The 25,401-nt window shown below is 57.2% G+C and overlaps 1 protein-coding gene across 1 annotated transcript; it reads left to right on the forward strand.

Annotated features, from left to right (window-relative positions):
* The first annotated feature begins 12,379 nt into the window (after window positions 1-12,379).
* MIER2 (MIER family member 2) lies at window positions 12,380-24,530 on the forward strand. The gene is made up of 13 exons (XM_051639698.1): window positions 12,380-12,401; window positions 14,912-14,999; window positions 15,300-15,448; window positions 16,177-16,302; window positions 16,418-16,541; window positions 17,148-17,257; window positions 17,879-17,948; window positions 18,761-18,912; window positions 19,413-19,494; window positions 19,575-19,669; window positions 20,462-20,589; window positions 21,218-21,354; window positions 21,758-24,530. Exons 1-13 carry the CDS (start codon window positions 12,393-12,395, stop codon window positions 22,231-22,233), a joined length of 1,746 nt encoding a protein of 581 aa, XP_051495658.1. The 5' UTR covers window positions 12,380-12,392; the 3' UTR covers window positions 22,234-24,530.
* Window positions 24,531-25,401: the final 871 nt, after the last annotated feature.

Below are 25,401 nucleotides of genomic sequence, written 5' to 3' on the forward strand. Positions count from 1 at the left end.
AGGCAGCTTTTGGCAGAGTGGGGCAGCAAGGGCTGGTTCTCCTGTACAGATTTTAGGGTGTTGTTGACTCTGATGGAGCCCTGAGTTCCCCTTCAGGCAGCCCCAGCCCTACTGGGCCATGTCTTCCCCCACCCAACCCTGCTGCTGATTTACCGTTTTGGTCAGAAAAAGCATCTTCCTGTTGCCTGGCAACCCTTGGCCGCCTGGTCCAGGGCGGGGGGGCTCTCCCTGCCTGCAGCCCCTGTTGTGCCAGTGATGGGGGCGAGGGGCTGCTCAGTGAGCATGGCACATGCAAAGTGTTGCAGTTTCCCGGGGTCTGCCGTGCTTGGGGGGCTCCTGGCGTGGTGCCCAAGGTGTGAAACTGCTGCAGCCATGGGTGAGCACAGCCTGGCACCTCGGAGCATGAGGGTTCCCTCAGGATGTGATTCCCCAGGCTGGTGAACAGGGAACTGCGTCCAGCCATCAGATGGCACAGGAAAATATCCAGGGTGCTCACACCAGAGGCAAGACCCCAGAGCCATCACTGCCCCACAGATCCCCAGCCGTGGCAGCAGCTGCCCTTGCAGCCCCCCCGCAGGGCAGCCCTCCCACAGCTCCCAGCCCACACTTTGGGGGTGGACGGGGAACTGCCTTGTGCTGGGCTGGGGGCTGCACAGGGTTCCTGCCCCGGGGTCTGCTGGGGGGATACGTTGCCTGCAGGACTGGGTGAGCAGGCAGGAAAGGGGTGAGCACTGACTGCACTCGAGCATCGGCCTCCCCCAGCAAGCTCACTCCTCTGCTTTATTGCAAGCATTTGTCTTCCATGGCAGCGTGTCTGCTCTGAGGCGGGAGGAGAGACTCCCACTGTTACTGGGAGGAAAACAGAACTTAATTGAATCCCACAATCCCTTGTAGCCAGGCAAGAGGGAAAGCCAGAGGAGGACAATTCCCTCCCTTCCCCTGTGCCAGGCACCCTTTGTTGTGCCAGCTGGTGTCCAAGCTCCCCAAGGGACACAGGACCCCCAGGCTGGGGACCCGGAGCCTGCAGGGAGCAGGAACAACCTGTGGCTCTTTGTCAGCCCCGTGGCACTTGGTGGTTCACTCAAAGCTGGCCCAGTTGCAGAAGCTGCCAGGGTGTCTCCAGGCACTGCCCATCACTTCCAGCCCTGGGCACACGCTCTGTGTATTTTGCTTTTCCATTTGAGCTTTGCTCTCCTGCTTTGAGGCTGGCAATCTGACAAGGGCCAGATCCTGCCTCTGTAGCCAGGGAAAGGCAGGGAGCAGATAGGAAGCACTGCCTTGGGCTCTCCATCCCCATCTCCTCTGGCAGAGGAGTTAATGCCAGCCCCTGGAGCCAGTGCTTGGCTCAGACCCAGTGCACAGAGCATACGGGACTGTGCCAGGGAGGAGGGCAAGGGCAGGGGCTGCTCTGCAGGGTGAGGATCTGTCCCTGCCTCTCCCTTCTGTCTCTACCGACCTGCTCATTGCTAGCTGCCTGCTGGAGTTTTAAATGTTGCCTTTAAAATGTTCACAAAATGCCCAAAGCATCAGATAGGCCCAGGTGGGAGGGGAAAAAAATGCATAAACAAAGCAGACAGGAGGATTTGTTAAACGCCAGCAGCTGCTGGCAAACACTTCACTCTCCCTGCAGACGGCCAGCAATTGATACGGCACATGGGGCCGCGGCTGGCACCGTGTACAGGGGACCAGGACGTACCCGGCCGGGGAAGGGTGGGAGATGCTTGGGGTGGTAGCTGGGGCAGAGCTCCATTGCTCCCTCAGCTTCTCCACCCGGGCCACTGGGAAGGGGACAAGTCTCCATTTCCCTCCCGCAGCTCTCCCGGGGTTGTGCTGAGCCCCGGCCCGCCCCGGGGCCGTTTGGCTTGGTGGGGCAGAGGACACGAGCCGAGCGTGGGACCACTCCTGCGGCAGCGCCCAGGAATCGGCGGGACGCGGCAGGGAGCTCGTCTGGCATTGCCATGGTAATGGAGACAACGGCCCTGCCAGGCGCAGAGCAGGGAGAGCAGGAGCTGGGCAGGCGGAGCGCGCCGGGGAAATCCCGCCGGGAGCCACAGCCCAGGGCCCGCTTGTTCCCTGGCCAAGCCTCGCCACAGCCTGGGACAGGGAGCGCGTCCCGGCTGAGAGCGAAGCCCTCGGCACCCCTCGCAGCCGCGAGGGGGCCAGGGCCTGCGCTGGGCTGTGCATAAACACGAAAAGTCAAACCCTCGATCTCACTGCTGCCAGTGAGATTAATTCCTGTTTGTGGCTCAGTCCAGTTGCCCTCACGCGGCTCCAACTCAACCCAATTGCCGTCTGAGATCTCGGTAATCACTGATCTTATCAAGCACACCGGTGTGCAGTGAGAGCACCGCAATTAGCAGGAACAGGAGCTGCAGGTGAACTGCTGCTCTGCCAGGATTTTTTTTCACCTGGGCCGGGAGGACGCATGCGTGGCTCAGCCTTGCCGGGGCTGGTCCCTGCCTACCCGATCGGGGGATTGCGGGGGGCTGTGGTAGTGCCAGAGCTCCCGCAGCTGTAGGGAGCTCTGTAGGTGCCACGTTCACGCTGGCAGCCAGCGTGAGTTCCCATGTTACCAACCCCAGAGGAGCTGTGCAGGGGGATGCCCTGGCCCACAGACCCTCTTAGCAGGCTTGGGCAGATGGGGCACAAACCTGCAGGAGACCCTGTGGACAATCTGTTCCCCGCTGGCAGTGCTTCCCGGCAGAGTTGTGGGTGCTGGAAGCGAGCCTGGCCCCTGGGTCGATGTGCCCAGGGCCCGAAGGCTCCACTCGTCTGGGAGCTGACAAATTATTTGTGGTTTTTTTTGCAGTGTGGTGAGCTAGGGGCCTCAGCCCCAGGCAGCACGGTGCCAGATGTCCCCGAAGCACAGGGAGAAGGCTCGGACAGCCCCGTGCATCACCCCACCAGAGCTGGAAGAGCATTGCCGTACAGCTCCCCGCGTTCGCGGGTTCCCCCCGCTGGCACGCGGCGGGGGGCGGCGGGGTCCCCACCCTCGCCGCAGCTGTAGCCTCGTCGGGTGGTGTTGCACGGGCGCCTACCGAAAGCTCTCGCTTCACCACCCCCAGCCGTCTGTCGCTGCTGACACTCACCGTCAGGAATAAACTCCAACACCTACCATATGCTTGCTACTTCTGCTGCCTGCGCTCACTTGTTACTATATATTTCTAAAGCCGGGGCTGCCTCGGCACGGGGCGGCTGCCCGGCCCTGCCCCGTCGGCGGGGAGAGGGGCTGCAGGACGGTGCCGTGGGGATACCGGAGCTTCTGGCATCCCTGTGGCAGACGAGTGCGCAGGTCTCTGCCCTCCAGCAGGCTCCAGGCTCGCCGCCCGCCGTCACACCTCACCGGGCACCAACAATGCCCCGGCTGGCGTCAGCCCGCGCCAGAGCTGGATGCACACCCGGAGCTGCGCTCGCATGACTGGCATGGGCTGTCCCCCGAGTCCTTCGCTGGGACGGAGACATGAGCCAAAGTGGCGGCTCCGGGTTCTGAGCTGGGTCCCCAGGACTGTCCCGAAGGAAAACCACAGGGAAAGGTGCAGTGAGCAGCTGCCAGCGTGTGTCCCCCGAGCCGTGGGGGCTGAAGGGACCTGTGCAAGGACGGCCACTGCCCTGCCTGGCAGGAGAAAGATTTAATCTCGGTGTAAAGGTGCTGAGCGAGCCGGTCTCTTCTCTTCCCTCAAAGCTGCTCCGTGTGTTTAATGATCCTCGCAGCTGGGAAAAATTAATCTTGCTACAAGAGTAGATGCACCTCGGCACATCCTCCAGGCGCCGGATCTGGTGACGCCGCGAGCAACAGAAAATCCTTTGTGGGGAGCTGGCGCGGGCGCAGCCGGTGCCTGCCCGCGCTGCGGGGCCGGGGCCGAGAGCAGAGCCCAGCCACGGCTGCCTGCTCCCCGTGGCATCCCGCATCCGGCGCCGCGTTTTCATTGCACCATGCGGCTTTGATTCCTAGTTTTAATTGCAGCCTAACGAGGCTGGGGCAGCGGGAGAAGAAAACATAAAGCTTAAGGGAAACAAATCGGGAGAGAAAACCTTTTTTGGTGTCTAATAGGTCCGTGGCTTGGCGTGCGTGTTTGCCTGCCATGGTGCAGGACGCTGCCAGTGCAAAGAGAGGGGCTTTCTTCCACGCATTTGGCAAGCCGAGCTGCACGGCGTAGTGTGAGGAAAGGTGATTTTTCCTGGGCCTGTGATGTTTCCCCATTATTTTTTAACCCGTTGCACAGAAGCTGCCCCCCTCCCAGCAAACAGAGTGGATTTTGCTTGCTTGCACAGGCAGGGTCAGAGCTAAATCATCTCATGGTAACACATGGGCCTCTTCACACATGGCGCTGGTCTCACCAGAGGAAATCGGTGCAGAGAAAAGGAGGAGAGCTGCTGGTGCTGGCACCTGGAGCCCCGGGGCAGCCACCATCCCAACCGAACACCACTGCACGGGGTGAGGGTGGGACAGGTCAGAGCAAGGGCAGCACGGGGTGCCCTGAGAACAAGCTGGATTCCCCAGGGAGTCTGTGGGAAACGCCTGACCCCCGGGAAACTTCTGGACTCTCCAGCCCTCTTCTGTGCTGTGGGGGACCGACCCCAGTGCCCCAACAGCCTCTGCTCAGGGGCCGATGGGGCTCCGTTGCAGGCTGGGGCCGGGGAAGCTTTGCTGTCCCAGAGTGGGATGCCAGGGACAGCCCCGTGGGCAGGCTGCATGGGCCAGGGGCATGAGGATGGCAATGGGGACAGGGACATGGACATGCCAGCTCAGCTCAGCTCTGGATCCAAGCCCCATCCTTCTCCTCTCCTCTGCTGCCAGGGCAGCCCCACGGGCATTCATGCGGCTCCAGCGCGGCTGCCCGGGCTGTTTTCCCTGCACCAGCAAGGGCTGGGATCTCGTTACTGAGCTCTTTGACTTTGAGCATCTTGGAAACCGGCGCTTGCTAATAAGACAAAAAGAATGACAGCAAAAAAAGCCCAGACACGGAATGTGGTCTTCTCATCCAGCATTTTTTATTCCCCCACATTCTCCCCCTTCCCTCCTTTGCCAATGGGTTGAAGCCTCTGTAACAAAATTATTAAATAAAAAAAGCTGTAGCCCCCCACCTCGATGTGGCAACCATGGAAACTGGATCAAGGGGACACCTGTACATTTCCATTCTGGGCTCCAGCTATCCAAATATACAGAGGAGTGCTAATTAAAAACCCAGCACAGCGACAGGGGAGGGAAGGAGCTGGACCCAGGGCGTGTGGCACCGGGGCACAGCAGCACTGGCAGCATGTGGATGGGCTCAGACAGGTCCCCAGAGAGCCCCAAATACCATCCAACACTTCCGTCTCCCTCTGGCTCGCAACGCCAAGCGGTGCTCGCCAGCTGCAGCCCTTGGCGCCGAGGGCAGAGCTGGGCTGTGGAGCCAGTGGGTTGGGGTCTTTGGCCCGTGTCAGGAGGAGTCAGGCTCCTGGGCTGTTGTTCCGGATCCTGCCAAGGTTTGGGAGCAGAGAAAAGGGGAGCATGTCCATCACTGTCTGCTCCCGTCCCTGTCCTGCAGGACAGATTCGACAGCCATGTCAGGCTTTGACACCTGGTCCCCCCAGGTGGGGGTGGGAGGGCAGTGGGGGCGAAGTGAAGTGTGAGATCTCGCACCTCCCACGGGGAGGGTGAAGGCTGTGGGGAGGCTGCCAGCCCACGCCAGCACCAGTGCCAGCAGAGCTGCCTGCATAGCCCCGGCAGCTGCCCCAGTCTCTGCCAAGCCCAGGGCCATGTAGGGCACCCCAGAGCAGGGCTGCTCTCCAGCCTGTGCCACACATCTTGGGGCTTTTGCTCAGTTTTAGGTTTTTAACCGTTTAACCCAGGGGAAGCTCCAAGATCTGGCACGTGAGCACCCAGGAGGAAAAGGCTGTGTTTAACCTGCAGGTTTATTTTTACTGGCAGTAAATGGCAGTGCCTGGAACATTCTCCTGCTTGGAGTTAATTTTTGCTGAAGCTTAGTTTTAGTCATTGTTGTCTAAACCTGTCTCCTCCACATTTACCCATGGAAAAGCTGCTGGAGCTCAGCCTGCAGGATTTCAGTGGCCCCAAAGCCAGTGCTCAGTGCCCAGCCACGCATTCCACCCAGCCCGTGGGAAGGTCGAGGCAGCCCCGGCTTCTGCTGGCAAAGACCCCCGGGTCTGTGGGGGGGACACAGGCCCAACGGCCACTGCTCCTGGGGATGATGGACGGTGAAAGCTTTTCCTCTCATCAGAGCAGGCATCGGACCATCATCTTCCTGCAGGAGGCGATCAGAGCCTGGAGCCCTCTGAGTGCTGATTACAGGTCTCAAATGGCTTCCTGAGTATCCATCCCAGCCTGAGCCAGCACGGAGCAGGCTCTGGCAACAGAATGGCTGGAGTAGGAGCAGGGGCTCTCTGGTCGCTCTGCCAGGTGGTTTTCCCAGCAGGCTGCTCGTTTTCTCCATACGGTGGAGGACCCCAGGGTACACTCAGCAGATGTTACTTCTCCTCGGCCTCTCTCCCCCTATCCGGGCCGTCCAAGTCTGCCACGGGGAGAACGCCAGGGCAGCGTGTGCCACACCTGCAGTGCCATGGGGTCTCGCTCTGCAGACACGCAGCCCCCTCAGCGGCAGCCCCGCATTGTGCCGCCCAGCGGGACCAGCAGCTCCCACCAAGCAGCGGGTCCCGCGGGGCTCCGGCGTCGCGGATCGACCTCGGCCAGTGAGCGCCGGCATCACTGGCTGCCTGTCCCTGTCCGCGGCCGCCCTGCTGCCCGCTCAACTTTGGGGAAAAGAAAATTCCTGGTTTCCATGGGAACCAGAGGAGGAAAGTTTCTGGGGCTGGGGCTGCGGCTGCTATTGTGCCAGCCGGGTGGGGCAGCGGGACCCCAGGACTGGCTGTGTCCCCCCCGGCTCCCTGGGGAAGGCAGGTGCCCAGCTGCCCCCACCCCAGAAGAGCTCGCACCGGCAAGGGGCGCGGGGACTCCTTGCCTCCTCTCCCGTGCTATGTCAGATGCAATCTGACATTTAGCTCCACAGCTCGTGGAGATGCAGCAATAGCTCTAATCTGCTTTTCTCTTCCACACGCTCTCCCCGGAGGCAGAAGCTGCTGTTAGGAGAGCACGGGGGGCTCCGGCATCCTAGCCAGCCATCCTACTGGCAGCTTCCCGAGTGTCCCGAGGTGTCCCAGCAGCACCGTGCCTGCCTCACCATGCCCTCCTGTCCGCAACAGCTGGCTGGCAGGGTCTGGACTCCAGTAGCGGCAGAAATTCAGCACGGTTTCAGAGCGCCCGGGGCTTTCCATCCCTCCCCCTCCTGGCTCTGGTTGCTTCCAGGACCCTCAGCCCGGTGGCAGCGAGGGCAGCAGCTCCGCAGCGAAGGGGCTGCTGGCACCAGGACATCTCCGCACCGTGTCACCGACGGCACAGCCACGGCGGGGGCAGCCAGGTGCCCCGTGCTGCCCGGGGGGCTGCGGCTCCTCGGGGACGTCCCAGAGGCTGCAATGACAGAGGCAGGGCAGTCCCCCGGGCGCAGCCAGCAGCCCCCAAGCCCAGCGGCCGTGGCTGCCACCCTGACCCCTGGTTGTGCCACTCCTGCCACCCCACCACTGCACCCCCTTCCCGGCTGCAGCCGCGGGTGTCGAAGCCGCCCGGCCCTCGGGACGGCGACATGCAGCCCAGTCGCCCTTCTTGGCGTCTCAGCTCTAATTAGCGAGGGCCCCATTAATTTTTTCTGCTCAGCAGCTCATGTCAGTGTCAAACCGGCCGCGTGCGGTGCGGGAGGGAGCCCGAGCTGCCGGGAGCAGCGGAGGGGAGACGAGAGGCTGGGACCAGTCACTAACGAGCCCCGGTGCAACCCGAGCCCTGGCTCTGCAGCTGCCCCGGGGTGGGAACCCCCGAGATCCCCCAACCCGGCCCTTGGAGCAGGGGGTTAATGGGGCATCCTGGCGGAGCCGACCTTTCCACCTTTCAGCTTCACCTGCACCTCCCTTTTCCCTGCCATTATCTTCATGGATGCCTGTGGATTTTATTTCCATATTCATGGTGTTTTAATGACCCTGTAATATCTTTATGTTCTGCAATTAAATGTGGATTTTTTTTTCCTTTTTCTGCAGATTAGCATCTGCATAGGATCATTTGTGGCATTTGAGCAGAGGAAGGGAAGGCTGAGCAGGAGGGAGACAGGGTTAATTAAACTTCAGAGATCAGCAGGCTCCAGCACCAAACCGCCGGGATGGTGGGAGGTGGGGATGGAGGTTCCAAGCTGGAATGGCAGGAGGTGGGAATGGAGGCTCCAGGCCAGGATGGCTGCACTGCTCGCCGGGGCAGTTCCTGCAGGTGTTGGAGCTGCTCTGCACAAGACCACAAGTGGCACACGCTTGTACACACCTGGCTCTAAATCTGTGCTGAGATCCCTGTCAAGGGGTACAAACCATGACTCAGCTGCTGCTGGCCTCACCCCTGAGCAAGTGGGTCCTGTCCCCATTGCCCAGCCCTCCATGCCATGCCATGCATGCCCAGCATCCAGCATGCAAAGGCAGACACATGGACAGACAGCATCGAGGGGAGAGGTGCCACCAAGCGAGGTAGGGAGAGACAGGGCATGTGGGGGCGGGGGCTGGAGGTGCCCCCCAGAGCCTGCAACAGCCTCCCAGGCCTGAGGAGAAGTCATTAGAGTTCCTATCGTTCCATCTCCATTCCCTGGAGCTAATGGGCAGCTCTGCCGGCTGCACCATCCCCCTCCTGGATGTAATTGGGTTTCAGCCCTGCAAGATGGATGAGGCTGGGCTGACAGTGGAGCAGTGGGAAGAGGAGGGGGCAGAGGCAGCTCCACATAGGACAGACCCCCTTGAGTCCCCGTCCACTGCCTGCCTCTCTGCTCAGCTGTGGGATACTGCCAGCCCCAGCCTGGCCCCAGACCTCCTTGTAGGGCAGCTGGCGACAGACAGGTCCCAGTGGCACAGCCAGTCACGGGCACCTCGGGGGAGTGGGGTTGGGGCGTTTGGGGGTGTCAGCTCCTCCCTGGCAGAGGATGGTGATGGCAGCAGCCCCAGTGCGCTCCCGGCTCAGCTGCACTTCGCAGCCTCCTCCTCCTCCTCCCTCCATCCTTCTGAAGCTGCAGCTGTGAACAAGATGTTTGCAAGGGTGAGGCACAGGAGCGGCGTTTGGCGCGTTGAGTAAAGACAGGGCTGAAAAACACCTCCTGCTGCTGCGGGGGGTGAAGGGCAGCGTTGAATTCACTGGGAGCCGTGCCAGGCGCTGACGGAGCCCCCGCCGGGCCCAGGCGGTGGGAGCGGCACCACAACGTGCTGGCACACCGGCACACACCGGCACACGGTGCGTGGGGCCGTGGGGTGGGGGGTTGTACGTGACCCTCATGCTGGCCCCACCGATCCACGGCGCAGCTTCCTCCGTGCGCGGCAACACGCGGTGTCTGCGTGTCCCCCAGGGGCGCGGGGCTCTTGTGCACCCCCAGCCCCCCAAGCCCCCTGGGGCCCTCGCGCTGCCCTGACCTGCCAGGGCAGGTGGGGGGCTGGGCACAGGGTGGGTGTCGGCGTGAGGGGGACAGTGCAGGAGGGCTCTGGGCCGGTGCTGCCCCCGCTGCTCCCGCTGCTCGCTCCCGCTGCTCCAGAAGGATGAAGGATGCAGCGGTTTATCACCCTCTACGTCTGACAGGCACCAGAATGAATGAGTTCCTCATTAGCGCTGCTTCATTTATCTCCCTCCTGGAGTCACCGTCTCGGGCAGCACAACGGCATAATAGGTACAAGAAGGGAACTCTACAGCCACAAGGTGTCACCTTAACCCCCCTGTCCCATCAAGTGGCCACTCCTGGGTGGATGGGCTGGGCTGCCCCCAGGAGCTCGGAGCAGGGCAGTGTGAGCTGCGTGTGTTCAGGAGAGAGCTGACAGCACGGGTGGATCCCGAGCAGCTCGTTTGAAAACCTAAACCAGTCTGTTGTTTGTGAGTAGCACAGCTCCATCTAGCATTCGTGAAGGTGATGCTTCTCCACAGCTTAATTCATAACTACTTCGGGAAGCATTAACAGCCACAACCAAGAGGAAACCAAGTGTTCTTGTACAGTCACAACTTACACCCACCCAGCTCCCTCACCTCTTCTGCATCCAGAGCATCCCTCTCCCCAAAGGTCCCTCCTTGCCACAGGACCCAGCCAGGCACAAGCCTCTCTATTCTCTGGGCAGGGCTCAGTCCTTTCCCAACACTGATAATTCTTTTTTCCTACTGTAACACCCCCCCTCACTGAGCTGTGCCACGAGAAGAGGTGTTTGCTGCTTGTGCCAGGGCTGCCCAGCTCCTCTGAGAAGAAGCAGCAGGCACAGCACAGGCTAGGGAGAGGGAGGAGAGTGAGGCTGAGGTTCACCCCAGTTTTGCAGCTGAATTTACCTCGATTTGGCCAAAACCCCTTCACCTTTCTATATCTTGTTGTCTTTGTCCCCAGAGCAGTGACTCAGAGCAGCGAGCTGCTGGGGCATCAGGACTAATCCCTGGCAAACACCTAGAGAGTCTCAGACCCTGTATCCAATGCTGCTCTGGTTTTTAAAGGCCTTGGAAAGTTTCAGAATACTGCACACCAGGAGCTAGAACCTCTGATTTCCTGTGCTGACATGGGACTGTTCACACACCAACTGCTCTGCAGGCTGTGCTACCCTCAGAGTCTGGAGTTGGCTGAGGATGGAGAATCACCATGCCCAGGAGCTCTGGGGACAGAAATCACCACACTGGGCAGTGGAAGTGTCTGCGAAACGTGTTCCACCACCCCCAGGGCAGCACAACTGCTCGGAGAGCCTCAGCCTGCCAGTTGTCACTGCAGTCCCTGAGGAGCACAGCAGAGCTGGTGTGAGCACTGCCCGGGTCACAGCGCCAAGCTCCTGGCACAGCACCTCAGTGATGAGCAGAGCCGGGCACCTGCCATGAGGAATTAAAGGAAATCTGCTGGAATGAGCCCTCCTCAAGACCAGAGTGGAGCTTGCTTTGTGAGACCAAGGGAAGGTCAGTGTGAAGGTGAGTTCACACAAGAGCCAGAGGTCTTGGTGGTTCTGGGCACTGAGCACTGGGGGGACGGGCTTGGCTGGGGAGAACTGGTCCCACAGGCCTGAACCTGCCCCAGGTCAGGTTGGGCAGGAGCTCCTGGAACAAACTGCAAAGAGGGAGAGAGCCTGGAAATTCGTGCCATGGAGTCGTTGACTCTTCCCAAGTCTCAACCTCAAGTCCAGCCCTCTCTGCTTTTCACAGTGACACAACACCTGGACGCACTGCTGGCAGCAAGGCAGAGCAGCGGATTTTGTGGAAAATTTTCTGAAAGCCAGAGACAAGGTTATTTTTTTATGGAAGAGACAGTATTGGCAACCTGTTAGTCCTCTGAGAAGAGGCAGACAGGTCTGTGTGAGGGAACAAAGGGCTGTTGGAGTGCTCAGCTCCTCAGCTGAAGGGCCACTGCCACTTCAGAAGCTCTTGATGGCTCTTTGCTTCCTGAGCTCAACAGCCCGATTGAAATCCAGCAGAATTTCCAGGCTGTTGAGGCTGCTCCCAGTCACGGAGCGTGGAGCAGCCCCACAGCTGGATCTGGCCACGTTGGCTCGACCTGCAGGATGTGACCTGCAGTGAGACCTGGTGGCCAACAACATGCACCTCAAGGAACAGGCTGGCTGTGGGTGCCCGAGGAACAGGAGGGTCCCAGGCAGAGCCCTTGGCTGCAGGAAGCCCTGGGGATGTGCAGAATCATGGGAGAACCACAGGACAGGGCTGACACTCCTGGACTCCTGATTTCTTGTCTGTGATCACTACACTACATGAGGTGTGGTGACTTCATCAACGAGTTTCTCAGTGAGGGTCACTCAGGGGGTGTCTCCTGCAGATCCAAGCTTTGTGATCCATCACCGTTGGTGTTTTAACAGTGCAGGTGGCAGCTGGCAGTGTCATCTCAGCCTCTGACAGGTGCCTGCTGTGCTCCCGTGTGGTGACCAGGCTGTGAGGCTGTCAGCCCCCCCGGGCTCAGGGACCCGCTCAGCTGCCGGCCGGGGACGGGGACCACCAGTGGGTCACCGGGACACCCCCACAAGCGTGCAGGCAAATGAACCCTAAAAACCTACTCCAAGGCCAGGCCAGCTCTGACCCGGTGGGCTGCCGGGATGTCTCCGCCGGCTGCCGGGGCCGCCCCCGCCCCGTGTCTGCGCATGGACCCTCTGGGGCTCTCCCAGCGCCCAGAGCCGCTGCGGCCCGTACGGGCCCCGGCGCAGCCCCGGCCCCGGGCGCCCCCCGACCCTTGACCCCCGACCCGGCCGCGCGCCGCCCGCCCCGCCGCGCCCCCGCCGCTCCCCCGCCCTCGCTGCGCTGCAGCCAATCAGCGGCCGCCGCCGCATCCGGGGCCCGCGCCCCCCCACTCCCCCGCCGCTCGCGCTCGGCCATGGCGGAGGTGAGCGAGGCGCCGCCGGGGTCGCGCCGGGCCGGGCTCGGGCCTCCCCCGGCACCGGAGCCCCGAGCGCCGGCAGCCGGGAACGGGGTCCCGCGGCCACGGGAGGATGGGGCGGCGCGGGGCTTCCGGGGCGGGAGGCGCCCGGGCGCTGGGCGGCCGCGGGCCCAGGCGCGGGGGGCGACGGGGGAAGGGGTGGCCGGGCGGGTCCCGGCGGCGGAGCCCGGGGAGCCGCGCCGGCCCCGCACCTCTGCCAGCAGCGCGGCTGCCCGCGGCAGAGGGCCCGGGGCTGCACCGGCGGGAGAAGCGCTTCGAGGGGGTTGGGGCCGGGGACCGCGTCTGAGCGGTTGGGGCTGGGCGGGGGTCGGCGGCTGGGACCGCGGGACGGGACCCAGCCCGGTGGGGGCTGCTCCCGTTGTGGGGCAGCGAGGGCCCGGAGGCTTCGGCGCAGCCGGGTCCAGCAGAGCTGAGCTGCAGGTCGCTGAGGCTAGAGGGTGTGGAGCCAGGAGGGGCTGGAGGTGAACGGCAGGGCCTGATCAGCAGCGGGAGAGCAGGGAGGTTGGGGCAGTGGGAATGGCAGGGGCGGGGGGGGCGGTGCGGCTGGGGCTGAAGAGCTGCCCTGCCAGGGGGGCTTCTCCCTGGTGCCATGTCCGACGGCCCGTCCGCCTCTCCCATCGTGGCACCACGTTAGGGTGTCATGACAGAACGTCACTGTCTCCGCCATCACGATGGTCATGGCCGGTGGTGCCATTCCCTGTCGAGTCTTGACATGGACTTGGAGTATCCCCATCCTGTTGTGGCGCTTCCATACGTCATTTCCATCGCGAGATCCTCGTGGTGACCACGACCTGGCAGAAGGACCCTGGGAAGTCCCCGCGGTGTCCGGCTGCTCCGCCGTGGGACTGGGAGCGCTGCGGGCCCAGAGGCTCCCGCGCCAGCAGGGCCTCCCCTCGGGCATTGCTGGGTTTGCTGCCTGGGGCCGTCCCGGTCTCCGGGCCCGGCCGGATGGACCCTCAGCATGGTGCTGGGTGACACCAGGCGTGGCCATGTCCCCTGTTCCAGTGGGGCACTATAAAGGGGCAGTGACACTTCCCCAAGTTATGGAGCAGTTTTCCAGTGTGACCGTCCTCCAAATGGAGCCGCCCATGAACCCTTTTTATGCACATGGCCCTGGGCTCTGCTGGCAGCCAGGGAGGGGGGGTCTGCTGTGGGTTTTCCTGCTGTCAGTGTCCAAATGGCTGGGGCCAGTGAGCTGCTGCACGTCTGTATGGTTGGACTAGAGGCACCTTCTTTCCACTGGTCCTGGTAAAGGAAGCAGCAAGAATTCCAGAGCTGTGTCACAGATCCTTCCCCTTCCTCTGTCTTGGTCCTTCCCTCCGATGGCAATGTCCTCTGCTGCCTTCCAGGCCAACCCGTGTCTTGGTGGCAGTTACACCATGATGTTGGGTGCCTCTCTGGTCATATGGAGTTTGTGGTATGTGTGTGAATACCTCGGAACCCGAGGTCCGGGGTGGAGTTTCTGGTGTATGCTTTGCTGCTGTTAGAGGATGAGTTTTGGCATGGAGCTGTACCATCTGCCCCTCAATAAGTCGTGAGAGCCTCGTACCAAGGTGGTGTAGATGTCCTGGCTGCATGGGTGAGGAGTGACGGTGCCAGCCAAGATTGTTCATGGCCGGGCATCCTAAAGAGATGTCACTGGTGCCTGGGGGACTGATGCTGGGGTTTCCTTCCACAGTCGGATGCTCTCAGTCACCCAAAGGCATCGGTCACTTCCCTGCTTGCTCCCCACCTGGGCTGAGATCCCTGTGCAGCACTTCCATGCAGAGCAGCCCCGGCAGCAGCAGATGTTCTGAGTTGTTTCCCAGGCCTCAGCCCATGCTGCTGCCTGACCTGAGCCAGCACCCAGTGCCCAGGAGCAGGTGACTGGTGTCTCCCTGTCTCACCCCCTTCCACCTCACCTGTGCCACTCTCACTCCTGCTGGACTCCTTGGCTGCCTGCTCAGCTCTGGGTGTCCTTGTCACCCCCTGAGCCCAGGGGGGCTGTGGAGGCATTAGGAAGCAGCCAGTGTGCCATGGCCAGCTGCTCCAGTGCCTCTGTGAGGAGTGGGTCAGTGCACAGGAACATGTTCAAAGCAGCATGGCATGTTTAGGGTAGCAGCTGAGAGCCAAAACCCTCTTTTTACATGAAAACAGAAGCCATAAGGATCTGAGGTCCTATAGTGGTGGGAAGATAAATTATTAGTAGAGTGCTGAAGATGAAAAAGGTGGAATGGAAGCACCACCATGTGCAGCCATGGACTGAGAGGAAAGTGGGAGGCCTGGAGGAGCTGCTGAGCACACCTGAGCCCTTGGTGCACAGCACGGTTTCTGATGCTGCCCTGTGTTTTTTTTGTGAACTTTTGATTTGAAATTAAATGCATTGCATTTGCTGGTGGGGGTAAGTGGCTGGAGGTGTGTTTGTTTTTAAGCAGCAGTGTCTCCTGTCTCAGTCCTGCTTCTCTCTTCCCCCCCAGGCCTCGGTGGGCCGGCAGAGCCCCAGGGTGGTGCCCTACCCAGCCCACAGCCTGTGTCCCGGGGAGCCCGGCCTCCAGAGCGCAGCAGGTAGCCACCCTTTGTCTACTTCTGTTTGTTGGGCTGGTTTCCAGAGGAGACAAGCCTTCTGTGGTCAGCATGTCTGTTCCCTTCTTCCAACATCATCTGAATCTGTTGGGTGTTGCCCGTGCCGTTGGCTAGAGGAGGAGAGCCTTAAAGATGCCAGAGCTCCTACAGGTGTCCATTTGCTGATATTGCAATAAGGGCTCATTACACACTGAACACACCAGAGGGGCTCGTCCCAGGCATTGTTGTGTCTGAGGGTTTGGTCCAGGCTGGTGCCAATATCCCAACTTCTCGTCCCTGCAGTTGTGTCCATGGGCTCAGCTGATCACCGACTGAACCTCGCAGAGATCCTTTCACAGAACTATGGCGTGCGGGAAGAAAGGGAAGATGATGAGACTCAGGAGAAGCAGAAATCTTTAGAAGAGCTGGAGAAGAGTTTCAGTGCCTCTCAGGTAAAGGCAGCAAGGGAGGGGAAGGGAAATCACCTGCTGGATTTTCTTGATTGCTTTTACAGTACTGGCACTGTTGCGAGCTGTCCACTGTGCTTAGGTCCACCTGTCAATGAGTCTTAGGTTCACATTTGGATAGGGAGGATGGTTCTGACAGCAGGTGACAGTGGTAAATTTTGGAGTCTTCCCCTGAGAAGTGGCCCCTCTGATGAGGTGGCCTTTGCTTGCCCTGCTAAAGAGCCATCAGCTGCTTGATGTGTGTCCATTTCATGCAGAGGAACCACAAAGATGAGGTGATGTGCATCTCATGGGAAGTGGTCCTCAGAGGCCTTGTGGAACACAAAATGTGTTCTTGGTCACAGAGACTCTGTCTTTATGTCGGACACAGGAGTAGTGTAGGGATTTTCTCCTTTCTGTCCTCAGTATGAGTAGAGTTCTGCTGTCTGGCATCTCTTCACCAGCATGAAATTTAGTATATAAAAAATAATTATTTTTTAAGAACGCCCTTGACTGCATTGCTTTGGGGTGAAAGTTCCTGGCTTCTCTAAACCTTTGAGAAGAGGAGGTTATGGTGGGGCTGACAGGCCTCGCCTCCCCATGCCCCAAGGCTGTTCAGAGCCCCCAGAAAAGCAGAGCTGCCTTGTCTGCCTCTGCCCATCTGTTCATTGCAGCTGGTGTGGTTCTTGGTGATTGTTCCATTCCTGAAGAAGCTTTGTCCTCCTTTTGCTCAGAGCAGTGAAATGCCATTTGAGGAGCTGCTGGCACTTTATGGCTATGAGGCATCTGATCCCATCTCGGAGCCGGACAGCGAGAGCAATGATATCACCCCAAACCTCCCAGACATGACTCTGGATAAGGTAAGAGCTGCTGCCTGTTGGTCAGAAATGCTTTACTCTAGGCCTCACCCCCCAACGTGTGTTTGTTTTTTTTTTAATTTAAAAATATTTTTCACTTTCTTGTTGTTGTTAAAAGGAACAAATAGCGAAGGATTTGCTTTCAGGGGAAGAAGAGGAGGAGACACAGTCTTCAGCTGATGATCTGACTCCATCCGTCACGTCCCACGATGCGTCAGACCTATTCCCAAACCAGCCTGGTTGTATGTGTCCCTCATTTCTAAGGAACGGGGTTTTACTTAAATGTGATGTGCAGAACAGGGCAAGAATGGTTTTCCTTATTTTGCCACTAAGTTTCCTGACACCAGTTTTTCCACTTTCCTTCTGGGGGCTGCAAATAAAGCTGAGTGCCCACCGAGCATCAGGATATGATGGAGCATAGATGAGTGGTGGGATGAGGAGAGAATTGTCTGTAGCTGTAACTCATAGTGTGGAGAAAGTGAGAGTTGCTCTGCTACTTGCTGTGATTGCAGTGATTGTAGCACTAGTGTTGTGATCCATGGTGGTCATTCCTGATGTAGGAATACGCAGGGAGCCAAAGGGCGTGAGAGAGACTCTGCACAAAGAGATGTTATTCCTGCTGTTCTCCTGCAAAGCAAATGAGTCTGAGCTCCCCACATTGGTTGGCACCACCCATGTGGCAGTGGGCAAATTCTTTTATTTAAAGGAGAAGATTAAAATATGGATAAGTTGTCACTGAGGAGCTGACTGAAAGTAACTTTGGGACAGAAAACGAAGGAAGGAGAGGGAATGTAGAGCAATAGAACAGAAACATTTCATAACTCCAGATCTTTTCCTTTCCCACAAAGCAAACAATTTCCTTGCTGATGAAGACAAAGAGCCCTGTTCATCTCCCTGTGCTTCCTCCATGGCTGAGGATTCAGAGGAGGATTCCATCCCACCCAATGAGTGCAAAAAGGTAAAAGATCTGAGTGCTCTGGGAACGGGAACTAATAACCATGTGTCTTGAGCCTGAGGAAAGCACAACACCAAAGCACTGTGATACATCCTCAAGAAATTTTATTTCTTTCATTTTCTTTTGCTCAGTGCCTTGTTTTGTGGAAGGCAGTGGCAGATACGGGTTACAAGAGGTTTTTTAATACAATCTTGAAATCTGTATCTGAACTTGTCTTCTGCTTCATGTATGGAAAATGCTGTTATGCCTTGGTAAATTAAAACTGCAGCCTGTAGCACTGTAAAGGTGAAATGCTGGGCAATATTCCCAGCAATATTCTTGCTTTTGAAGGTTGCAGGAGAGTTGCTGCTTTTCTTTATCTCCAGCCTTAGCTTCCTATATATCTCTTAACATTAAAACTACGTAAAAATGCCTGAGGTTCACAAAGTATCATCTGGTTGGTAGTAAATCTTTTTAGTTGCCTGATAAAATAGCCAGGGCTCCCTAGAAGCAGCAGTGTTGGTGGGGACCAGCGGTGCGTCAGTCAGCCTCCTGGTGACACAGTTCCTAAATCCTGGATCAGCTCGGTGCCTCATGGAGCCTTTTCCATTTAAATTTACCCACTTCTCTGTGGTGATATTTCAGGAGATCATGGTTGGACCTCAGTACCAGGCCACTGTTCCTGCCTTCCACCTGAATAGGCACGGTGAAAAAGGTGAGGCAACAGTTTGGGTGGGTGGGTGTGGGGTTGCTGACCTGGGCATCTGATGGGGCCCTGGTCACCTCTTCTGCTCTGTGTCACCTTGCAGTGTTCACATGAGTACAGAGGATGCTGATATTTTCATCCAAATAGAAAAATCTCAATATTTCTGATTATTTTTTATTTCAGTCTTTATTCTTGCATTCCTCTGTGCTGTTATTTTATGTAAACCTCTCTGCATTGTTGTGTTGTGTTCTTGTGGACTTCAGAGCTGGAAGGAGCGAGAATCACCCAGTGATGCCATGTGCTCCTGCTGCTCTGCATGGGTGGAGCAGCTCCTGGAGGAGCCTTGCACACTGTCACAGTGGAGGGACAGCCTTGCAGCTGCTTAGTTTTGTGTCTAGGACAGGGAGAGGGTCTTGAGCCCAGGCCAGGGTAATAGCTCAAAGCTGCCTCTGCCTCCCAGTCCTTGTGTTTATGGTGTGCTGAAAAAGACACCTTAGAACTTTGTTTTTATATTTGCCAGGATTAATTAATCAAAGCAACAGTCTTTGAGAACATGGTAACAAACCTTGTTGGCCAACCCTTCTGAGGAAGTGGAAGCAAGCTTAGCTTGTGCTTAGGGTTCTGGAAGGAATATAAAGAGTATTAAGCTCATCTGCCTCCAAGATGGTTACAGAAGATGCAGCACCTCCTCTCTAGTGCGAGGCTGGAGTCACCAAGCAAAGAGGGACCTTCGGTCCCTCCCATGCACGTACATGCAGACTGTTTCTCAGAAGCAGCAGACTCTCTGCTTGATTAGCTTATTTCAGTGCTTTTTCTGCTAGCCTATGAGAATGAAGATCAGCTGCTTTGGGATCCAAACGTACTCCCCGAGCGGGAGGTGGAGGAGTTCCTGTACCGCGCAGGGAAGCGGCGCTGGGACGAGCTGTCGAGCAGCAGCCTGCCCGAGGGAGAGGTGGTGAAGGACAATGAGCAGGTGGGCACGGGGCTGCTGTCAGCCTGCAGACACCCTCAGAGTTCCTACAGAGATCCTGACTGAGACACCCACTTAAAACATACTCTCCCAGTATCCCAAACTCCCTGAGCCAGAGCTTGCAGCAGGAGCATCCTTTTGGATCTGTCCTCTATAGCATTGTCTATTTCTTCTTCGAAGCCAGCAGAAGATCAAACAATTGGCTAAGAAACTTCGGAGCAGTTGTTTCCTCTAAGCTGGCCAGGTTAGATCTCACAGTAAGCCTGCAAGAACACAGAAGCACTCCTGTAATCTGCAGAGCTTCATTCCCAGGGTTTGTCACCCAGGGTCCTGAGAAGCGCAGTGATCTTTGCTGAAGGTCAGTGGGGGTTGGTGGCAAAGTGGCCCCTGGGAAAAAAAAATAAAAATAGAAGAGTTTTACAAAACACAAGGAGTGATAAGCAGGCTGGTTTGTGGTGTGTTGCTCCCAGGTACATGCTGTCAGTAATTCCCCTCTTTCCCAGGCGTTGTATGAACTGGTTAAATGCAACTTCAATGCAGAAGAGGCGCTGCGGCGGCTGCGGTTCAATGTGAAGGTCATCAGAGGTGAGCACCTCCCCTCTTAGGGCTCGTGACATTCCTGTGTTCTGCACATCTCCTCCAATTCCTCTTTCTTTCTGCTCTAGATGAGCTTTGTGCCTGGAGTGAGGAAGAATGTAGAAATTTTGAGCATGGCTTCAGGGTCCATGGGAAAAACTTCCATCTTATCCAAGCAAACAAGGTAAGGAGGCTCACCCGCATCCCGCTAAGGCAAAGGGACGGCGGCGCGTTCCCAGCAGAGGTATGTCCGGAGCCTCAGCTAATGCAGGAAGTCCAGGACTGCTGAGTTCCCATCCCAGGCTTTGTGTTGACTCATGCTCGCAGTGATGGGCTGTTCACTGCCCTGCTCTGCCTTATTTTCCAGGTGGGAGAAGTCACAAACAACACTGACCTGCATGAGTGATGTCAGTTAATTACTGATTAGCCCTTTCTGGAGTCTCAAAAGTTCTTTCCAAACTCTCAGCCCTTGCAGTACTTCTGTGAATGAGTGAGTTGAGCATGTGGATGTTTTGTAAAGTCCCCTGGGGTCCTCTAGAACGGAAGATGCTGTTGTAGGGAGAGCTGTGCCCCAGGACATATGCTGCTGTGCTGGGAGTTGGCAGAACCAGAGAGTCCAGTTCTACTGCTGATTAATTGTGGGCATGTTGACGCTGGCCAGTGAAAATGGATGCAGGTTTGGTCTCTTGGTGTTAAGTGTGATGCTGGAAGTGCAGGAAAGTCCTGCACGAATGTACTATGTGTGCACCCACACTGGGGTCTGCAGAAACAGCCATGCCCTGTGGGAGTTCTTCCTCTGGGCCATTGCCACCTTGGAAATCTCAGTATGTGCTTCTGTTCTGCAGCGTAGATGTGTCCATAGCAATATAAATCGCTATTAGGCACCTAATTTTCTGTGCTGATTAAATGGGAGAATAGTCCTTGCTCCATGAGAGGCACCTTGGAGCCTGGCTTTCTGACTGGTGTTTCTCCTCAGGTCCGCACCCGCTCGGTGGGTGAGTGTGTAGAGTATTACTACATGTGGAAAAAGTCAGAGCGCTACGACTACTTCACTCAGCAGACTCGTCTAGGAAGGAAGAAGTACGTCCTCCACCCTGGAGCCATGTGCGTGGAATATTCTCACACTAAAATTAGTAATATTAACCCCCCAGTGAAGATTCCTGCTGCAAAGCACCTCCGCTTAAAAGGCTGCACTTTCTGCTCTAGAAGGTTTCTTGGATGGGAGCAGGGAGGGATGGAAATACTCAGAACAGAAACACTGCCTGTGGGGGTGTCACCGTTTGACTTGGGTTCGACAACAATGCTGTCCATCCCCTCAAACCAGGACAGTGGGGAGGGAAGATAAAGCAATTACTTGCTTGGATGTGGACTTCTGTGTGGCAGAGAAAAACGTTTTGTTTCAGACAAACACACTCACAAAAATTGAAGCTAGAGTCAGGGATTCAGGGCTGATCTCAGGAAATAACTCAGTCCAGTGAGGTTTTGGGAAGGGGGGGGGTTTAAGTTAAAAAATACACTATTTCTAGTGGTTTGGAACATGACTGCTTGCCACCACCCTTTGAGTCTTTGGGCTGGGCTCTGCAGAGCAGGGAGGAATGGAGGTTCCTTCTAGTGAGGTCTCTTCTGTACTGTCCCTTCATCTGTTGATGGGTTTTAATCCCAGTCACCATTTTCCCTGCCTGCATCTCTCTGCCTAACAGGTGGTGGCAGTGCTGTCTGTCTTTCTCCACAGAGATTACACGGACAATGACTTGGATGGAGGTGAAGTAGAAAACACCAGTCGCTCTCGGAGCTCCCCACCAGTTCCCTCTGCAGCCAGCTGCCTGGATCCCCACTTTGCTCAGGATCAGCTGGCCATGGAGAGCACAGGTAACTTCCTCATCTTCTGTCTGCCATGGGGATAACTCCTCTCCCTCACTCCACAGCACAGACCCTCCTCTCCCTTCTCTTGCCATCATCCAGCTGTTGCTCTTCTCCCCACGCCTTTGTGTGGGCACCTCCCAGGGGCCGTTGGCATGAGGGGATAGGATTTAGGGTTTGGCTTATCTTGGAGTGTCTCTCTGAGATTTCTTTAATTTCAATAGAAACACTGATGGCCTCCCATCTGCTGTCTGCATCTTGCCTTTCTTCGGTACATGCTGGCAGGGATCTTGGTTGTTATAATAAAGAAACATTTGTGCCATCAAACAAATACTGTTGTGATTAGGTGGGACTGAACTGGATCTTGGTTTGTTGTGTGTTATGGACTCATTCTGTTCCCCTCCTTTTGCAGAGCCCCTGAGCGTGGAGAGCACGGCCTGCAGCCTGGGCAGCATGAGTGAGTCAGGGCAGGGCTATGAGTGCAGCACACCTTCAGAGACCAATTGTTCCTTTGACCCCACAGAGGAAACCTCCTCGGGCACCATCTCAGCTTCCTGCACGCGACACCCTGTCCCCCCGGTGGGCACAGGGCTCTACGCTCTGCCACCCCCAGGACCAGGACTAGCAGAGAAGCAGGAGACGTTGCAGAGCTCTGGTGAGACGATAACCATGGACTTCACTCTCCCTGCAGACATTAACGAGGGTTTGCCTTTAATTGCTGACCCTGTGGATTTGGACAGAGACCCAGAGGCAGTGGTGGCCCCTGCGCAAGTGTCCTTATCGGTCACAGATTTTGGCCTCATTGGCATTGGAGATGTAAATAGCTTCCTGACTGCTCACCAGGCCTGCCCAGCACCTGTGGCTCGCTCGGAGCCTTTGTCACAGTGAGCATCTCCAGTCACAAACTTGTCAGAGACCCAGCAAGGACTTTGACCTGACTGAGTGAAATCCTGGAACTTCCACTGTTCTGTAGGGGCAGATTGGAGCTGTTGGTCAGAATCCATCTTTCCATCCTCCTTGATCCAAGGCTACAGTGAAACCAAACACCTGCTCCCATGTGTTCTGGCACAATCACACTGAGCTGTGGCTCACTCTGGGGGGGGTGTGGATCCGTCACCCCTGGTTTTGTTGCCCATATGTCACCCCAGGTAATTACAGGCTGTTCAAAGAGTTGCTGCCCTTGGGACAGGGGAATGTCCCTTGGTCCCAGGGGGACAGTCTGAATGCAGAGATGCTTTGAGAGCAGGGATGGTGTCACCAGCACTTCGGGGCTGGGACAGAGGATGCAGTCTGGAGGTCAGAGTGCTCAGGAAATCCGCAGGGAGCACAGAACCCCCAGGTTGCAGGGCCATTGCCTGCAGACAGGCCTAACAATGCCAAAGTAATATGAGGATTCTTGGCCCTTCACCCACAGGCAGCTTGTTGTAACAGGAGTCGTTCTCCTTGTCCCCTCCCTACAGCCATCCTGCCCCTGTTGTGCCTGGTGCTGGCGTGTGCTGCTCCCCGCATCTCCCACGGCTCTGCGTGTCCTTGCTCTGCCACCAGATGCAGGTGGGACGTGGCCTGGTCCACCTTTTCCCTCATGTCTGGGAAGGGGACTCTGTGCACCCCAGTCCTCACTTTCTCTTGCAGTGCAGGGCGGGGGAGAACTTGTGCTGGGAGCAAGGGCAGTTCCCAGCCCCACAGAGTGAGGCTGGCGTGGGTGCTGCTGGTGGTGGTGAGTGACTCCATCCTTGCTGGCTGCTGCAGAACAGGAGGGAAAATGCAGATGAAAACACCTCAGCTTGTGCAGGTGATTTGTCAGCTGAAGGATGAGGAGGTTGCTCTGCTCCCAGGGCACCAAGTCAGGGCACCCAGTCTGGTCACCAAGTCAGCAGTGCTAGTGCAATCCGAGGTAGGAGGGCACAGCAGTCCCATGCCTCCCTGCCCCCTTTTTGCCTCACAAAAAGGCTGTTTTCTGACAGGAAAGTGTCTCTCTACTGCCATTAGCAACGTTTCAGAGCGGTGACAAGGGTGGCCCCATGTGGCATTGAGGTGGCCAGCTGCTGTGCAGAGAGCCACAGCAGCAGATGTGGGTGTGCAGGAGGCTGGAGCTGCTTCACTTCCTAGATGTGTTTGAGGCTTGGGGTTTGCCACTGGCTTAAATCCATGTGTTCTCCTTCCCTTTTTTCCATGCAGGAATTTCTGCCTGCTGGTCAGGGCTCTGCTGCAGATGTTCCTCCCTCCAGACATTTCTGCTTTTGGAAGGGGTCTGAGTTGAGTTTTTTTGCTTGTTTTGGGAGAGGCCTTTGGGCTGATCCCACAGCTGGTTTTGCTGCCAGTGGATCTGAAAGATGACTCAGCCCATTAGCCCGGATCTTCCTTTTCCCCAGCCTGTGAAGTTGTGCTCAGCACTGCAGTAGGAGCACGGAGCCAGCAGCTTCCCAGGATGGCAGGACCAGCCCGTGTTTCCTCCCCCAAGCCCATTTTGGGTGCATTGGTGGGGTTTGCCTTGGCCCCACGGGGGGAACTGAGACCCCGGCGCACGCAGCAGCCCTAGCTGGGTGTCCCACTCAGACGGACACCGTAGCCAAGGTCTCCCCTCTGGCTGCTCCCAGGTGCTGGAAACAGAAAGCAATTACAAGTGCCCGCTCCATAGTGGAACTGCCCAGGCTGCCATTCCCCTTTTCTGGGGGAGAGAGGAAGCTCCTTGGCTGAAAGGAGAGGAGGAGGCAGGGTGAGAGCTCAAGCAGCCCACCCAGGGAGGACCAGGCCTTGGCATCTCCTCGCCATCAGCCAAGAACATCCTTAGTTTTCCTGAAACCATTTTTTCTTTGGTTTGTTTCAAGCCCTAATGGAAGGAGAGGGGAGGCTGTGGGAGGTAAAAATGTCTCTTATTTATGTTATTCAGTGTTGTTTACAGATGCGCATGGGGTCTTTCAACATGAGTGCAGCGCTTTTTCCCCATAACTTTAAGGGAGAGGGGTGGAAAGGGCTGGGACAGGGAGGGGATCACTCGGGGAGGAGGTTTGGGTTTTTTTTGTTGGGGTTTTCTTTTTCCTTCTTACAAAGCACATTCACTTTGAGCCACTCCCAATGCTGGACTCTTTCCCCCCTTCCCCTCCCAAGCCCTACACTGTGAAGTGATACTGCCTTGAAGACCCCTCAACATTATTTATTTAATTAAAAACCTAATTTGAAAGTGAGCTGGAAGACTGTTCTGATTTTGGAGACAGAGATGCCACAGTCCTGTCCATCATGAAGGTGGGCACATGAAGAGGAGTCCTTGCCTTGCCTGTCTGACTCTCCCACCCCAGGTGTGTGCTCCATTGTTCTCTGGGTAGGGTGGGATGCCCAGCACAGCTCTTGGGAAGCTGTTTGCAGCAGATGTTTGTGGTCCCTAAGAGCAAGGATGTCCAGGATGGCGTGTGGCTGATCCTCGGGTCTGCCCTTAGGGAAGTGGGGGTCCAGGGAATGACCCTGGCGTGGCAAGGAGCATCTTCATCTAGTGATCAGTGAAAAGCTTGTGGCACCAGAGCAGGGCCATGGTGCAGATGGTGCCATGGCCAGAGTGTGTGGGAGCTACTCCGGTTGCTGGTGGCTTCTGTCGCAGAGGGTCTGGGGGTGGTTCTCAGGGTTCCTCTCCATTCCTGGCCCTGCTTGCCTTCCCACGCCTTGAACCAGGGATGCCAGTGGAAGCTGGGAGGAGGCCCAGCTTCCTCAGCTGAATTCACCACCCTGACACTGTGTGTGGAGGGGGGGAGGTGGTGGTTGCTCCTGCAGGTGTCCCTGGTCCTCTTAAGCCCTGGCAGCCTCTGGAGAGCCCGTGGGAGCAGGAGGTGGGGGGTCCATCCACGTCTCTCTGGCTTCAGCCAGAAATAACATCCTGGAGGCTAGAGAAACGTTCCTGCTGCAATTGCGTTGTATGTTTCTGCAAGAAGGCTCATTCCTCTCCACAAAGCACCTCTGTTCTGTCAGAAACCCCTTAAATTCTATTCCCCAGCTCTTGCCTGGCTCTTGCCTTCTGTCTGGGGGCCTTGGGGTGGGATAAGGGATCCCCTTTTCCTCTCTTGCAGC

Source organism: Apus apus, chromosome 24, assembly GCF_020740795.1.
Source record: "Apus apus isolate bApuApu2 chromosome 24, bApuApu2.pri.cur, whole genome shotgun sequence".
Taxonomy (NCBI): Eukaryota; Metazoa; Chordata; class Aves; order Apodiformes; family Apodidae; genus Apus; species Apus apus.

Excerpts from the sequence above, each read along its gene's own strand:
- MIER2 (XM_051639698.1), top strand. Across the intron at positions 17,258-17,878 it reads CACCCAATGAGTGCAAAAAG|GAGATCATGGTTGGACCTCA; the intron begins GTAAAAGATCTG and ends GTGATATTTCAG. Across the intron at positions 18,913-19,412 it reads TGGTGAAGGACAATGAGCAG|GCGTTGTATGAACTGGTTAA; the intron begins GTGGGCACGGGG and ends CCTCTTTCCCAG.